At 41.5% G+C, this 18,887-nt stretch overlaps 1 protein-coding gene across 5 annotated transcripts in view; it reads right to left on the reverse strand.

Moving 5' to 3' along the window:
- Positions 1–18,887, reverse strand: part of UTRN (utrophin) — an 897,027-nt gene that overhangs the window by 725,810 nt on the left and 152,330 nt on the right. For all 5 annotated transcript variants that reach the window (XM_073557627.1, XM_073557629.1, XM_073557628.1 and 2 more), the window contains 3 exons: positions 16,339–16,514; positions 11,007–11,122; positions 420–583 (listed from right to left, as the gene is read on the reverse strand). In XM_073557627.1, the coding sequence (XP_073413728.1) occupies positions 420–583; positions 11,007–11,122; positions 16,339–16,514 (456 nt within the window). The remainder of the gene's footprint in view (positions 1–419; positions 584–11,006; positions 11,123–16,338; positions 16,515–18,887) is intronic.

Genomic DNA, 18,887 nt, shown 5'->3' on the forward strand with positions numbered 1-18,887 from the left:
AGGTGTACTTCTCTGCCCTGTTGATGGCAGCGCAAAGTACTGCAGAGTGCAGGCGCTGGGCCTCTCTGACCTTTTCTGGCACCTGCGTGACACGAAACAAGCGGGAAGACGGCATCGCATGAAGATGGGAGGTGCCGGATTAGGACCAGCGACACACCTCGGACCGGACCGCCCAGCAGGTGAGTATAATAAAAGTTATTTTTCTACTCTTACAGGTCAGGTTGGGGGCAGAAATACAGCATTATAGAATGTTGTATATCAGCCCTGAAAGGTGATGACCGTAACTTAAATCAGCCAACCTGGTGACAGGTTCCCTTTAAAAACTTTTTTTCATGTCACAATCCCTTTATATCCTTCAGCACTTTTTGCATGCTTTTAATTCTAATTATGCACTAACTATTTCATTCACTATCATATACCTGTTGCCTAGTGAATGGCATATCTTCACACTCTGCCTTAAATCTCCTAGGAAGAGTCTCCACTTCTCGAATGTCATCCATTGTAACTTCATGTGGAAGTATTTCAAATAGCGATGTTAAGTACATAAGTATTGACTTCTTGTCCGGCAAGGGGACAGCCACATCTGTAAAGAAATATAGGCACAAAGTATGACAAAACTGATGAAAGAAAAAAATAACTGCTAGACCGTTGTGAAAATAAGTGACGAATCGATATGATCCAATGTAGTGAAGGTGCGTATCAGTCACAAAATTCTGTGCTCTTTAGTTTGGTGTCCTCCACCTTCTGTGCACACGTGATTTACCTGGCTTCATTCCCTCCAGACTTCCACTTCTTCTGTCCTGCTGCTCTCAAGATTCCCGAGTGTGCCACGTCCTCAGTTTCCACATGACATCTTGCCAGCTGAACAACGCCCGCGGTACGTGTACCCACCTGGGGCTTAGTGGGTTCAGTTCACAAGGTGAGCCTACCAGCAGGTCTCCTGACCCAAACCAGCTACGTCTACAAGGCCGTTGCGTTCACGTTCTAGTGATCCACAGCCGGTATAATCATCACGGTCCGTACTCGGACTGTGTTTCATGGACATCTAAATTTGGCCTCCATCAAACAGTCAATTTTTTTTCTCTTTTTTACTTATTTTAAAGTAAAATTAGCATATACGAAAAAGCTATAGTATATTATGCTTGGCAAAGAATCAAAGATGCATTTTAATATACTGAAAATTTCCTTTAAGATTCAAGGCTGAGAATGTAAAACCACTCTCGCTATTCACCCTGAAGTTTCCAAAGTTCAGAGAAATACATTATACTGACATATCTGACAGGAGGCAATAACGGACTTTAACTAAAGTTTATGCTGTATCTTTTGGTATAAGAGAAATAAATCAAAATGACATTTATTTAAGTCATGCATTACAACCGGTCAGCAGGAATTATGTATGTACCTGGCAGAAAACACAAAAGGTAACAAGAGAATAGAATATTCCGGCCAGAATGTGTTCAGCTGTCGTTTTTTATAAATGTGAATTGACATTTTACATTTGTAGACAAACATAAAGAGGTTGTACTGTATAACTTTTTTCTCACAGCTTACGGTAAAAAAAAAAATTTAAAAAAATTAGTATTCACTTCACCAGTGCATGTGCCAACACTTTCCTTGTCTCTGCCTCCAACACCAATGATGTCACATCACCATGATTTCATCCACTGAAGGCGGGTGAACGTGAACAAAGATCTTTCGCACAAGGGAAGCCGGGGATTAATAAGGTGAACATTAAAGTATGTGCACACGTCTATTTCTGGATGATTCCTCCTGAAAATGCCCTAAATAAACGTTAAAAATAATGAACACATACTCAGCAATATTAAAACATAATGCTTCGGTCTTGGTCTTTGAAAGCCTTGTAGCAGCTGAAAGAAGTGACTTGACCATTCTTCTGGCAGCTTCTGATTGGAAGCTGCAACTAGTTTATACTAATTTATATATACAATTTAAACAAAAAATACACCAGTGGCAAAGCCGCCGCCAAAACGACTAAAAAGACGCCAAAGAAAATGATTCAGGAAAGACACTGCTGGCATTTTCCTGATACATCTTCTGCTTCACAATCTATGTAACAAAGTTCCACTTTATGATGATGTTCTAGTGGACTTTAAGAAATATAGTTCTGGCGCTTTCAACCTGAGTAGGGTTAAAGAGAATCTGTCAGCGGGTTTTTGCTATGTAATCTGAGGACAGCACTTGTCAGCAGGTTAGACACCGATTTCAGAGATGTGTCACTTATTAAGCTGTGTGCTGTTCCATACAATGAATATTTTATTACCAGGAGATTATTACCAGACTAGCTCCCTCATGCCTAATGATCAGGCCACGCCCTGCCTAATGATCAGACCACGCCCTGTCTAATGATCAGACCATGCCCTGCCTAATGATCAGACCATACCCTACCAAATGATCAGACCACGTCGTGTCTAATGATCAGACCACTCCCTGCCTAATGATCAGACCACGTTCTGCCTAATGAACAGACCACACCCTGCCTAATGATCAAACCATGCCCTACCTAATCAGACCACGCCATGCCTAATGACCAGGCCACGCCCTGTCTAATGATCAGACCACACCTTGCCTAATGATCAGACCATGCCCTGCTTAATGATCAGACCACGTCCTGCCAATTGATCAGACCACGTCCTGCCTAAAGATCAGACCACGCTGTGCCTACTGATAAGACCACACCCAGTCTAATGGTCAGATCACGCCCTGTCTAATAATCAGACCGCCCTGTCTAAGGATCAGACCCTGCCCTACCTAATGATCAGACCACACTGTTATGAATGGGTCACCGAGGAGGATGGCAGGAACAGGCTAAGCCACCAGAAGACCAGAGAGGTTGGTAACTAAGCGGATTGCAGACCCCTGATCCTATCCGCACAACTACCAGTAGCCATGGAGCGTTCCTACAATGCCCTAGATGCTTCGTCACAGCCGGAGGACTAAGTAAGCCGAAAGACAGAAAACTGAAATCTAAACTGCCCCGGAGCAGATCCCCAAAGGAATAGACAGCCTCCAAACATATATTGTCGGTGAGACAAGATGAGACACAAACACAGGCAGAGAACAGACTGAGCAAATGGTGGGGCCCAAGCTGTTTAGACAGGACAGGACAGAAAAAGATACTGTCTGCAACCACGCACAAAACCCTGAAAAAGTTCAACACTTCTGATATACAAAAAAAACTGAGATCACGCGATCTCACCCCCGCTAGATCATCACTCTGGTATAAACTGGCAGCAATCAAAAAGATACTAACATAACAGGGGACTGAACAAGCTGCAACATATGAAGCAGGGCCCAGCGCTGCCCCCAGCAGGGAGCACGCTGAACCCTAGCAACAAAACAGAAAGCAAAAAAAGACACAACCAGATTAGATGCAAAGGATTAGCAAAAGAATCACGCAGCTGAACATGCAGATCAGGCAGGGGACAAAGGAGCTCCAAGTGCACACAGAGGAAAAAATCACCAGCAACCTTCAAGAGCAGCCAGCTCCATTATATGCTCCCAGCCAGCAATCCCAGATTCCCAATTATCGTCATGTGGAGAACCTCCATCCACCTGGCCAGCTCCACTACTCTCAGTAACCACCAGAGGGAGCAGAGGGAACTTCGGCCCAGAAATCCGAGCAAGGGAGTTCACAACATCACACCCTGCCTAATGAACAGACCACGCCCTGCCTAATGATCAGACCATGCCTCACCTAATGATCAGACCACACCCTGTCTAATGAACAGACCCCACACCCTCACTAATGAACAGACCACACCCTGCCTAATGATCAGACCATGCCCTGCCTAATGATCAGACCACGCCCTGCCTAATGATCAGATCATGCACCGTCTAATAATCACACCACGCCCTGCCTAATAATCAGACAACACCCTGCCTAATGATCAGACCATGCCCTAATGATCAGACCACGCCCGACCTAATGATCAGACCATGCACTGTCTAATGATCAGACCATGCCCGACCTAATTTTCAGACCACGCCCTGCCTAATGATCAGACCACACCCTGCCTAATGATCAGACCAAGCCTGGCCTAATGATCAGACCACACCCTGCCTAATGATCAGACCACGCACCGCCTAATAATCAAACCACACCCTGTCTAATGATCAGACCACACCCTGCCTAATGATCAGACCACGCCCTGCCTAATGATCAGACCATGCCCGGTCTAATGATCAGACCACACCCTGCCTAATGATCAGACCATGCCCGGCCTAATGATCAGACCATGCCCTAAGTGCAGCGAGTGTGGAACAAGGCTTGAGTTTATAATGTAACACAACAGGAGCAAAACACGACAGTACTAATTTTATTCCAAGAAGCTAAACTATTAAGTTCAAGGTCATGGATACCCAGTTGGTTACATACAAGTTCTACAGCACATCAAAGATATGAGGAGGTGAGCCCGAACATATCACAAATGCTTAAAAAATACAAACTACTCATAATAAATGTTGTAAAGGCCATGTACACCATGTTTGTAAGGGTTTATTTTTAAGTATTTATTTCTTAAATGCAAAGTTACACAACTGTCTAAATAATCTTCATGAATATATTTTACAGAGGGGCAGTATGGAGGGATATTTTGTAGAGGGGCAGTATGGAGGGATATTTTGTAGAGGGGCAGTATGGAGGGATATTTTGTAGAGGGGCAGTATGGGGGATATTATACAGATGTGGGGGGAGATTTCAGAGAAGGGCAGTGTGTATGGGGGTTATTTTGTGTAGGAAGAACGTCGAGAGACAATTATTTATTTAGGGGTACAGAGTGAGAGATATTTTTTATCTATGAAGCAGTAAAATAATGCTTTTATTTTTAACGTCACCATGTTAGGATGTGCTGCTGATGATGGAAAGAGGAGATCTGGACATGAAATTTCATCATGGCGTCTCTGCTACACAGAGACAATTGGGATGGGAAAAACTCTAATAAGAGAAGATGTCACCTATAATTTACCTGGATGTAAATGTTTATTTTTGAGACTGATTACATCTCATTAATACCTGTATGGCCTGATGATGGCCTGTAATACAAATGTATGTGGGGCTAACATCACATTACTGTTGATCACTGTACTAAGCTTGGCGCTGCATTTATGTACTGATGGAGGTTCTTTTGATGCATTCATGTACTGACAGTATTTCTTGCATTGTATTTATGTACTGACGGTGATTCTGGCACTGCATTCATCTACTAATGGTGGTACTATTTATCTCCAATAGACAATCTTCATATCCCTATCGCATGCTTTACTATTGTTGTAGCCACAGTATGATACTGCATTGACGGAATGCCAATATATCCCCTGATGAACCCCATTGTATTGTTATGGGGGGAAACACGTCGGAATTTAAATTCTGATGAGGGATTGTCGAAAATAGTCACAAGCTAAGTATATTTAATTTATTCAGGATAGTGTTTGTGATTGCTCTATTATTTTCTGTAACTCATACTGATCTAGATCTAGTATATTTATGGGAGTTGGAGTGCCTCCATCTGGGAATCAGATTGGTAGATAGGAGCAATGTGAATATTGAATCAGATTGGTAGATAGGAGCAATGTGAATATCTGATTATCTATAGGAGATAAATACTACCTGTACTGCACTTAATAATAGGGGAGGTTTGGGGATATGAATATTTGATTGTCTATTCGAGATAAATACTATCTGTACTGCACTTTAGAGTAGGGGGCTTAGGGATATAAGGGAAAGCCGTCAACTAGTGGGGACCCATACCGTTTAACATTAGGGTGCCAACCTCCACTGGCAGGTAGGGACTCCTGTAGGGGATATTAGGGTGTGATAGATTGCACTTATCTCCTCGTGAATGTTTTAAGGGGGTTTTACACATAGCGATATTGCTAGCAATATCGCTATGTGTGATACTTACCTCCGACCGGCTCCCCCGCTGTCTGTCGCTGATCGCGCAAGATCAGCTGGGTCCATTTCTTGTCGGGCACTTCCTGCTGGCACCGACGAGTGACGTGTGGACGCGGGCGGAAGGACGTCAGCATCGCTGCGTGTGAAAGGTAAGTAACGACCGCTGCTGCGTCGCTACATCGCTAGTGAGATCTGCCTGTTTGGCAGCTCACTAGCGACCAATTAGCGATGCACCAGCGATCCTGACCGGGTCATATCGTGGTCGGATCGCTGGTGCATCGCTAAATGTAAAGGGGCCTTTAGTGTGTTTATTGGAATACAATATTTTCAATAGATAATGCATATTGGATTTACACATACTAATATTTGATGTTAATGAGAGTTTACAAAGATTTTTAACTTAGCAACATTAAAAGTTATATTTTAGGGGTCTATACTTTTTTCTGGTTTACAAAATAAGTTGAGTCTAGCTCACTAAACAATTTTTTTTTTTTTTCATTTATGTATTGACAATGGTTACGGTGCTGCATTCATGTACTGACGGTGTTTCTGGTGCTGCATTCATACACTGACAGTATTTCTGAGGATACATTCATGTACTGATGGTGGTTCTGAAGCTGCACTCAATTACTGAAGGTGGGTTGTGATGCTACATTTATGTTCTGATCAAAATTATGTTTACTAAATACCCTTATTATTATTATTACCTTTATGCATTATTTGCAGTTTATTTTTTACTTTTTTATTTTAGGATATTTGTTTTTTTTGCGTTTTATTTATGTACTGATGGTAGTTCTGGTGCTGCATTAATGTAATAATTGTGGTTCTGTCACTGCACTCATGTGCTGACATTGGTTCTGATCTTGTACAAATGTAGCAATCCATAACATGTTTCATGGCTATATTAAAACTTAGAATGTGTCAAAACTTAGAAATTTGAGATTATGAGTGTGTTCACAGTTTTTTTTGGAGCAGAAACTCTCTAAATTCTTCTCAAATACAGTATATACTCGAGTATAAGCTGACCCGAGTATAAGCCGAGGCACCTAATTTTGCCACGAAAAACTGGGTAACCTTATTGACTCGAGTATATGCCGGGTATGTATCCCCTCATCCCTGTTCTGGTATGCATGGCTCCCCCATCCCTGTCCTTGTATGCATAGCTCCTTATCCCCTATCCTTGTATGCATGGCACCCCCATCGCTGTCCTGGTATGCATGGCTACCCCGTCCTTGCATGCATGGCTCCTTATCCCCTATCCTTGTATGCATGGCACCCTCATCGCTGTCCTGATATGCATGGCTACCCCATCCCTGTCCTTGTATGCATGGCTCCTTATCCCCCATACTTGTATGCATGTTTCCTGTTAAAAAAACAAAAAAAAACATTCCACTTACCTTGCCTGCGCGCCCTCGATGCATCTTGTTCCGACGTCAGCAGCTCTTCCTGCTGAGCGATCACGTGCCCTGCTCATTAAAGGGAATCTGTCACCCCTTTTTTGAGATATCATATAATGATATCATTCAATTATGTGTCACATAAGGATTCTCTTAGTACTTTTGCTTCCCCCTGACCCCGCACCTTTCATGCATAAATACCTTTTTTATAACGGTTCAGATGTATGTAAACTGCCGCAGTCCGGTCCGCTGGGCAGGGATTATTCAACTGTTCCCCCCCTCACTATCTTGCTCTATGGATTTCTTCTTGTGTAGAGCAAGACAGGGAGGGGGGGAGCAGTTGAGTAAGCCCCGCCCATTGGACCGGACCGTGACAGTTTACATACATCTGGAGATCGGAGATCACGCAATTTACGTGACTGCCTAGTAAAAAGCCACTATGTTCAGACACCGGTTAACAATTTTATTACACAGTTTAAACAAATCACGGGTTGTAAACCATGTGGACAGTGTATAGCTTGCCCTAACATTGTCAGAGCACGCACATTTAATAGCTCCAATAATGCTTATGTCTTTGATATTAAAAAATCCATAACTTGCTCATCGACGGCAGTCATTTATTATGCCACTTGCCCCTGCCCCCTCATCTATGTGGGCCTTACCACTCGCCAGCTCAAGGTGAGGGTGCGGGAGCATGTTTTAGGCATAAGGGCAGCTGCTGATGTTGAAGATATTGCCTCACTTAAAACCCTGCCTAGACATTTTAAAACACACCATAATTGTGATTCTTCATTATTGAAGGTAATTGGCATCGATATGGTGTATACGGGTGATAGAGGGGGCAATATCAGTAAACTCCTTGCGCAACTTGAGACACAGTGGATATGGACACTAGGTACTGTGTCCCCACTTGGTCTCAATGAGAGTCTCTCGTTCATTCCATTTTTATAATTTGTGTATTTTTAATCATTTTCTTCTTACCTTTTTTTAGTGTTATGTCGGTTGTATTTTTATGAGGATCACTGCATCAATCTTGGAAGAAGGAAGCAATGAAGAACTATCTATTATTGCATTTATAATTACTGCAATATTGTGGCACTATTTAGTTGCACTTATGTAAATTGTATGCATGATGATATTATATGTTTGTTTATTATTGATTATTTATTTTTATATGTCACATATGTCACATTCATACGTATTACAATCATTATGTGATTATACAAAATTGCATATGGTATCACTATTTTTCTTAGTATTCATTGTTTCCCATTTAAATTGTATGAGGCAGTCATTGGCATTTGACTGTGCGCATGCGCTTTCTTGGCATCGGTGATTTGTATGGTGGCGGCGCTACATTGCTTGCCTCCATCCAGGATCCGTGTTGCCACGTCTGCGCCGTTATGTTGTCTGCCCGTGTCCTCCCTCATTATATAATTATTGTGCCATATGCCGCCGCTTTATTTATGCGCCGTTACATATATTGTTATATTGCTATCTTATTTTTGTTTTATGAGGATCACTGCATTAATTTTGGAAGAAGGAAGCAATGAAAAACTATTTATTATTGCATTAATAATTACTGCAATATTGTGGCACTATTTATATATATACACTTGCACTTATGTAATTTGTATGCATGATGATATGTTTTTCTGTCACATATTTCACATTTATATGTATCCCAATTACTATGTGATTACATAAAATTGCATATGGTATTATTATTATTCTTAGTATTCATTGTTTCCCATTTAAATTGTATGAGGTAGTCATTGGCATTTGACTGTGCGCATGCGCTTTCTTGGCATCGGTGATTTGTATGGTGGCGGCGCTATATTGCTTGCCTCCATCCAGGATCCGTTTTGCCACGTCTGCGCATGCGCCGTTATGTTCTCTGCCCATGTCCTCCCTCATTATTTAATTATTGTGCCATATGCCGCCGCTTCATTTATGCGCCGTTACATATATTGCTATTTTAATTTTGTTTAGCAAGTATTTAAATTACACGCATTTGTTATTATTTTGGTCTGCATAGCAACGGCGTCTAATGACTCTATAACCCGGAAGCAGTTAATCACATGATCTGGATTTGTCTTTGACTTCCGGGTATTTGTGACGGCGCATGCGTCGTTATGGCACTTTGTATGCAATTGATTCCCCTATAAATAAGCCGTCGATCTACGCTACATTATATTTATCCCCCTGACGAAGGAGATTCTATTTCCGAAACGCGCGTCGGGGCGCGTTTTTATACAACCCATATAGCACCAATTGGCTTACAGGTATTATTTTGTGTCTTGCACTCGCCTCACGGCGATTTATATGTATAATTCTTTTGCACATCAGCACCTTTTTGCACTTTTTTGCACTTTTGGACACATTTATTAGATATTTTATGTTACTTTATTTATGCACTTTTTTGTATCTGGATCATTAATTAAGCCTTTTGTTATGGACTGGTTTTTCCATTGTCCATAAATATATTGCTTTTGTGGTTGTATATGTCATTACATTATCTTATTTTATTTTATATATATACACAATTTTATGTATTTAATTGTTGTGCCAATATTTCAATAAAGGTATTTTTATATTATATTGTATCATTCATTATTATTGTTATTATTTTTTATCATCTTTTTCATCTTGGTTTTTATTTCAACCCATCTTTGAATTTTTTCAATTTGGATTTCTTCTTGTGTAGAGCAAGACAGGGAGGGGGGGAGCAGTTGAGTAAGCCCCGCCCATTGGACCGGACCGTGACAGTTTACATACATCTGAACCGATATAAAAAAGCTATTTATGCATGAAAGGTGCGGGGTCAGGGGGAAGCAAAAGTACTAAGAGAATCCTTATGTGACACACAATTGAATTATATCATTATATGATATCTCAAAAAAGGGTGACAGATTCCCTTTAAGGTGATGCATATTCACTCCACGCCTATAGGAGTGGAGAGGCGTGCATATTCATTACCTTATTGAGCGGGGCCACATGATCGCTCAGCCGGAAACGCTGCTGGGCCGGAACCAACGAGGTGCAGCGAGGGCATGCAGGAAGGTGAGTAGGATGACTTCCGGAAGTCGGCGGCTGCGGGTGTCACTGTGCGCGCTATAAGAGAGATGAATATTCATTTCTCTTTAGCAGAGGGAAGTTACAGCTGCAGCCACTGGCTCCTGCCTCCAGTGACCCGCCGCTCCCCCTTCCCGACTGGCCCTCTGGGACAACTGACTCGTGTATAAGCCGAGGGGGGCCGTTTTAAGCACAAAAATGTGCTGAAAAACTCGGCTTATACATGAGTATATATATGGGACTCAAAATTTGGATCCAGTTGTGAATTAATGCACTGATGGCAGTTCTACTGATGTATTCATATAAGTACCCCTTTATAAAAATAGAGGTTCTAGAGAGTGGTCCAGCATTGCAATGTAGCCCTTGGATAGAAAAATGTTGTGCACTCCTGCCCTATAAGCTTCCTTGTGCCTGCTTGTTCAATCTCTCCTTTGACATTCTTTTCTGCACCAGTCACACTGTAGATAAAGCTAATCCAGCTGCTTTCTATAATAGTACTGCTACAAAAAAGGATTTCACAAAGGCCCTACTGTATACTTTATAGCTGTTACCACCTTCTTTAGCAAACTGTTATGACACAGCTCTGACACATGCAAATGAAATGTAAAATATGGCAGCGTTACCCTCTGGGTCAAGAAGCTTTTCAATTCCCAAGTGTTTTTTGGCAGTGGTGAAGGCATGCTCCAGCCTTCCGAGTGGAGAGAGTTTGGTTATGTCTTCCCAGTTAAACAGGTTTGGTCTGTAATAAATAAATATTTGATAGTTATTAGATAAATCAATTAAAGTTTTATGAAGAAGAATAAACAATGATCAATACTACATTAAATGTGCAATACAACTAATCTGAATCATGCAGTTTCCAAAGCAACTCCTTAATAAAAAAAAATGCATGTACACATGCAAAGTGTGGGAGGGGGTTCATCTAAATAGCCTGCACCCCATTACATACCCAGTGAAATTATACCTAGATCACCATATAATTGATAGTGTTAAATTCTTGCATACTACAGTACAAAAGAGGATTCATTTCCATAAAGGCTGCCGATGTTCATTCGTACATGATTGTGCATTTACTCTGCACTGACTAATAATAATAATACATTTTATTTCTATAGAGCCGACATATTCCGCAGCACTTTACATTTCAGAGGGGATTTGTACAGACGATAGACATTTCAGCATAACAATAATCACATAGATCATAACAGATACCAAAAGGAATGAGGGCCCTGCTCGCAAGCTTACAACCTATGAGGGAAAAAGTGAGACACGAAAGGTGGGTGGTAACAGTTGCCCTGATTGTTTGGCTCAGCCATAATGTTAAGTGTGTAACAGTATGGACACAGAGGGTTAATAGATGCATAAAGCATGTGGGAACATGATGCGGGGAACCTGGTTATGGTAAAACTTTTGGCTGTGCCACACAGCGATAGTTAGGTTAATGTGTTGAGGCGATAGGCCAGTCTGAATAAATGCGTTTTCAGGGCACGCTTAAAATTGTGGGGATTGGGGACTAATCGTATTGACCTGGGAAGTGCATTCCAAAGAATTGGCGCAGCACGTGTATAGTCTTGGAGACGGGAGTGGGAGGTTCTGATTATTGAGGATGCTAACCTCAGGTCGTCAGCAGAATGGAGGGTGCGGGTAGGGTGGTATACTGAAACAAGGGAGGAGATGTAGGGTGGTGCTGAGCCATGGAGGGCTTTGTGGGTGAGGGTAATAAGTTTATACTGAATTCTGGAGTGGATGGTTAGCCAGTGTAATGACTGGCACAAGGTAGAGGCATTGGTGTAACGATTGGCGAGGAATATGATCCTGGCTGCAGCATTCAAGACAGATTGGAGAGGGGAGAGTTTGGTAAGAGGGAGACCGATTAGAAGAGAGTTACAATAGTCGAGACGAGAATGAATAAGAGAAACAGTAAGAGTTTTTGCAGAGTCAAAAGTAAGAAAAGGTCGAATTCTAGAAATGATTTTAAGGTGCAGATAACAAGAGCGAGCCAGTGATCGGATGCGGGGGCAAAGGAAAGCTCGAAGTCAAGTATGACCCCAAGACAGCGGGCATGTTGCTGGGGAGTAATAGTGGAACCACACACGGAAATGGCAATGTCGGGTATAGGCACATTAGTAGCGGGACTACTTTAGGATGCAGATGAAGGCTTACTTCAAACTGCCGGGTGTCACAGTCCATATACCGGCAGCGATGCCTGGACTGATCGCAGGTCTCCTGATCCGGACTTACAGCCACATAGACATATATGAATGAATCTGTAAGCCCATGACAGGAGACCCACGGTTAGTCTGGGCATTGAGGACCTTATACGAACTGTGAAATACAGCAGTGTGAACTTGAAGTACAAAAATCCATTTAAAAATTACAAAAATATTTTTTTATTATTTATTTAGTTATAACATCAAGTCATCAAAAATAATAGTAGTTACAAAAGTATATGGACAAAAGAATTTAAAAAGTGAAGGACTCGAAAAATGGTAAGTCTGCGGTAACCACATATATATGGACAGGGAAGTGACATTCCTATGAGAATTTTATCTCAACACTTCAAATTATGGTAGTCCCAACTGAATGTATGTGTGGCAGCACATAAAGTTATATATACGGGCAAAAATGCCATTACTTTATCCACACATATACAACAGACACATTATCTATGTAAAAAAAGTGGCAAAGTGCAACAGGAATGAATCTTCCCCCTATAAGTCCCTGTGAACCAACAGACAACGCAGCCCCAAAGCGCGTTTCGCTTGGGCTTCCTCAGGAGAATCTGATTACCTCAGACTTACCATTTTTCGAGTCCTTTACTTTTTAAATTCTTTTGTCCATATACTTTTGTAACTACTTTTGTTTTTGATGACATGATGTTGCAACTAAATAAATAAAAAAAATTTTGTAATTTTAAATGGATTTTTGTACTCCTTATTCTCTCCATTTTGTACTCATGTATAGAAGTTTGTCTGTTGCATTTGACATTATTATTCATGGTCTTGAGAATTTTTATTCTGATATATTTGTTTAAATCAGTCCGAACTTGGCCTAATGTGCAGTAATCATAGAATCATAGCAACGTGGAGTTGGAAGGGACCTCCTGGGCCATCTAGTCCAACCCCCTGCTCAAAGCAGAATTCGCTAAATCATCCCAGACAGATGTCTGTCCAGCCTCTGTTTGAAGACTTCTATTGAAGGAGAACTCAGCAGCTCTCGTGGCAGCCTGTTCCACTCATTGATCACTCTAACTGTCCAAAAGTTTTTTCTAATATCTAATCTGTGTCTCCTTCCATTCAGTTTCATCCTATTGCTCCTAGTCTTTCCTTGTGCAAATGAGAATAAAGATGATCCTTCTACAATGTGACAGCCCTTGAGATATTTGTAGACAGCTATTAAGTCTCCTGCAACCTTTCCTCATAAGACAGGGCTTGCAGACCAGTCACCATTCTGGTCGCTCTTTTCTGAACTTGCTCCAGTTTGTTGATGTCTTTTTTAAAATGTGGTGCCCAAAACTGGACACAATATTCCAGATGAGGTCTGACCAAAGAGGAGTAGAGGGAAATAATGACTTCACGTGATCTAGACTGTATACTTCTGTTAATACATCCTAGAATTGCATTTGCCTTTTTTGCTGCTGCATCACACTGTTGACTCATATTCAGTCTGTGATCTATTAGTATACCCAAGTCTTTTCACATATGCTTTTTTCATTTCTATTGCCCAGATGTAGTACTTTGCATTTTTCCCTGTTAAAAACCATTCTGTTAGACATCTCTGGTACAAATTCCTGTTCCCCTTGAGCCGTTGGTTTGTCTATTCGGAGTATGGGATGAGGAGACATGGGGACAATATGTTGGGATTTTTGTATGGGAGACGTTGTTTATGGCACGAAAGGTACTGGTATTACTGTGGATGGGAGGTTCATCTCCCTCTCTCGGGTCGTGAATCAATTTGGTAAATTCGATTATCCCATATGAACGCACGTTATATCAAAACAGAGGGTGCCCGGGTAAATTCGAAAAGATTTGGGAGAGGTGGAATTCCTCTCATCTCACTTTGCAGAGTAGAGATGTCACATAGTGAACAGCTAATTATGTGGATGTAGGCTGCGGAATAGTTTATGTTCTTGTAGATGTAGGTACGGTTTAGAAGCTACGTAGATTTCATCACTGGAATAATAACACAAAGGCATTGTGATTTAATTGACATTATGTTTAGCTTTATTTTGAATACAACTGGTGTGCACATTTTGCTTTACATTTTAATGTCATATGAAGCATATGTATATTTTGTATCAAGCTTAACATAACATACCAGTGTGTGTATTGTATGTCTGTTTATGGTTTAATAAACGAATTAAGAAAAAAAAAAAAACATTCTGTTAGTTGCTGCCCACTGCTCCAGTTTATTTATATCTTTTTGAATCCTCTCTCTCTCTTTTCCAGTATTAGCTATCCCTCCTAGCTTTGTGTCATCAGCAAATTTAATCAGTTTACCCTCAATTCCTTCATCTAAATCGTTGATAAAGATGTTGAACAATACAGGGCCCAGGACAGAGCCCTGTGGTACCCCACTTGAGACATTCTTCCAACTGGATGTGCAGCCATTTACGACCACTCTTTGGGTCCGATCACTAAGCCAGTTATGAATCCACCTAACAGTTGCCTTGTCCATTCCATACTTAGCCATTTTTTCAATAAGGATTGTGTGAGATACTTCAAATGCTCAAATGCTTTGCAGAAGTCAAAGTTGTAGATTAATAAGTTGTAGATTAATAAGTGCCCAAAGATGTGATACAAATTTCATTTATTTTCACACTTTGATGCCATAAATTGTGACAAAAACTAGACATAACTGGTTTGTGCAATAATCACTGGCACGTGAGGGTGTAGGACCTGCACAGGTAGGGTCACATCAGCTTATTTCTGCAGGTCCAATAGACAGAGGGCAGAGTGGCAAGGCTCCAGAGAAGAGTGGTGTCAGCTGTTGTATAAGTGAATCATTTCTTTATTTATGGATTCTCATCTAGGGTCTACATTTAGGTAGTCTGGTTTGGGCTCTGTACTCTAAAGGGCTGGTTCTTCAAAAACCAGTGCCAACCTATCCACACGTTGTGTGTGCTATGGTCCAGTTCACTCCTATGTAGAAGAGCAACAATACCAGACACAACCAGTGTTTAAGAAAGAAGCCATGTTTTCTAATCTTGGACAACCCCTGTAAGGCCTCAATTAATAGGTGAGATATTATTAATAAGTGTCTAAATGTTATTGACAAAGAAGTGTATGTGATGGAGACCTGACTGGTTGAAAGGCAGGGGTTCAATACAAACCTTTACATTTCTTCAGAGTAATTGTTGTTTTAATTTTTATTTAATAAATCAGTAGTATACATTAAAATAAAAAATGTTGTAATATATCTTAATAAAGCAATCAGCTTTTTTCACTTCCAGGAATGACCTTTCAATCTCAATTCATGGGTAAAATCTTTATTCAATGAAGATTTTCCCATTACTGAGACAGGAGATGACAGTTGGTGCTTTTAAAATTCTACGGAGAGGAGGAGGAGCTAGAGGAAGACCCAAACTTTCTGCTGCAAGTTCTCCTGTAGCGAGAGTTACAGTTTTCCATAGAACTTTATGAGCACCAACTGTCATTGCCTATCTAAGTAATTGGAAAATCTGTATTCACTGAAAACACATTTTACCATAATGAGAATTTTGAGAATGAATGATCAATCCAGGATGAGAAAGAAGCAGATTCCTCTTACAAGATATATTACAAAGTTTCTTACTTTCACGTGTGTTATTGATTTATGATAAAAATCTATACACTAAACAATGGTTACTCTTTAACTTCACCACAAAATAAGTGCTGACTATGTGACAAACTATGCTGCATTACACCAAGGAGAAAGGAGATTTAGAGACAAAGATTCAGAACAAATGTCACCTACTTGTGCCTATGCAGCAGAGCGTTGAACGCTAGGCCATCTGTCCAACTGGTGGTGAAATTTAACACGTTGACTTCTTGGTTATATGGTCTTGTTGATTGTCTGATCCAACTCAGAAGAATTTTCTCACTGTTTGTCTGTTGTAGCTCGGACATGATGGCCTTCATGACATCTTTCACCTGTCAAATGTGCAATAAGGGCAGTTAGTACAGAATTTTACTGGCACGTCTATAAAGTGTCCTTTTACGTGTCCTCATGGTGGTAATCAACTCAAGCAATCTGCTAAACTAAGGGTCTAAGGGTCAAGCCCAAAACAGATATTGGGAACTACTGCAAAGAACGTTTCTTCAGAGTGCCCTACATCATAGTCGTCACGTTTAGCCCAACAGAAAGCAGATTTATGACGAATTTCCATCAAAACTAGTTATTGAAGCATGCCATGAAATTTCACATGACTTCTGTAAGCCGAAGGAAGAAATAATGAGCTACTTCAATGTTCTCCCACAGCTTCTCTTTGGTATGTAAAGGCTGGTCTGCTGCAGCCTAGAAATGAAAGCTTGAACTTTTGCTCTAAACAGCTAGAAGACATTTAGAAATGGTATTTTCTTTCTTCCATGAAATAGGGTGAGTGACCATCAGTGCAGTAATTATTGAATAGCTAAAACACAACTCGCGGTTCAATAAATATTAATGTGAGGAAGGAAAGATGAAGAAAAGAGAAGTATTGGTTAACGTGACACATACATTTACCACCAGAGAACCAAGACAAGCATTTGGAACTAAAAACCACATAAAAATATGAACTACTTCACATAATTGCTAAATACTCCACTTTTGGAAGAATTTCCTTACTGTCTGGATGCATTAAAGAGGTTGTCCAATGAAAACAAGTCATCACATTTCCATAGGATAGATGATAACTTCTTGATTAATGGGGTCCAGCTGTTGTGACTTGCATTAAGCGACAGTTATATCCCCACTTTTATTCCCGCTAGAATGGAGCAACATTGCACATTGACCTTCGCTCCATTCGTTCCTTGTGACGCTCCACATGGCTTTTTCCGGTTCCCCCATAGAGAATGAATGGAAAGACGGGTGGGCATCCGCGCCATTTTGTAACAGGGATACAAGTTATCAGTCAATGATAAAAATTCCCAAATGTACCAATCGGTGTGAATCCGAGAGGTGGGAAACCCAAGTTATTACCAACCTTGTAGATAGTTGATAACTTGATTAGACAACACCTTTAAAGCTTTTAAAGTGGCACACATAGCTCCTAACCTTATTTTACAATGGTGCTTCATATGGCATTTGTGTGAGGAAGCCGTGCTTTTAGTAGTGAACAGTGTAGTACAGCGTCCAAATGAACAGTGTTCAAAAGAGTTGAGCGACGGATCGGGTTTCATGAAAAAAAATTTGTTTCAAATGAAACTGGTCCGACTAGGGCAAAAAAAGTCGGAGTTTCGTCCGAAACCCCACCCCAATGCAAGTCAATGGGGAATAAAAGTCAGCATTGAGTGGATGAATGTTTCATGAAACCCGATCCGACCAAAGTCGCTCAACTCTAGTGTTCATTATTCTTCTGTTGGATTCAGAAATTTTGGAAGCATACAGAGTTCCAATATGACACCATAAACAGTGATAAAACTGTCTCACCTGCCATTTATTATACAGTATATTTAGACATGTGTTTCAATATGAGTGATGGGGACGTGATGCCCTCAAGTTACTGGTAAAATAGTGTGGCCCAAATCCCATGCCCAAAATTGCACCACAATTTTTTAAGATGCATGAGTCCCTGTGATACATTTCATAGAATCATAGAATGTTGGAGTTGGAAGGGACATCAAGGGTCATTGTATCCAACCCCCTGCTCAATGCAGGATTCACTAAACCATCTCAGACAGATGTCTGTCCAGCCTCTGTTTGAAGACTTCCATTGAAGGAGAACTCACCACCTCTCGTGGCAGACTGTTCCACTCATTGATCACCCTCACTGTCAAAAAGTGTTTTCTAATATCTAATCTGTATCTTCTCCCTTTCAGTTTCATTCCATTGCTTCACACTGTTGATTAGAGTTGAGCGATACCATCCGATACTTCAAAGTATCGTATCGGATGGTATCGGCCGATCTTTAAAAAAAGTATCGGTATCGCCGATTCCGATACCGGAAGTCCCATTCAAGTCTATGGGACTTCCGGTATCGGAATAAGAAAAACCCTTTCCTGCCCTTGTACAGCCTCTCTGGGGTCTGTACGGGCCTTTCGGGGGGCTGTGCCGGCCTGCCAGGGGGTCTGTGCAGGCTCCGGTGGTCTGTGCCGGCCTGCCGGGGGGCTGTGCAGGCTCCGGGGGGCTGTGCCGGCCTGCCGGGGGGCTGTGCCGGCCTGCCGGGGGGCTGTGCCGGCCTGCCAGGGGGTCTGTGCAGGCTCCGGTGGTCTGTGCCGGCCTGCCGGTGGGCTGTGCCGGCCTGCCGGGGGGCTGTGCCGGCCTGCCGGGGGGCTGTGCCGGCCTGCCGGGGGGCTGTGCCGGCCTGCCGGTGGTCTGTGCAGGCT

Source organism: Dendrobates tinctorius, unplaced genomic scaffold (assembly GCF_039654945.1).
Source record: "Dendrobates tinctorius isolate UK_male_01 unplaced genomic scaffold, ASM3965494v1 ptg000250l, whole genome shotgun sequence".
In the NCBI taxonomy this organism is placed as follows: Eukaryota; Metazoa; Chordata; class Amphibia; order Anura; family Dendrobatidae; genus Dendrobates; species Dendrobates tinctorius.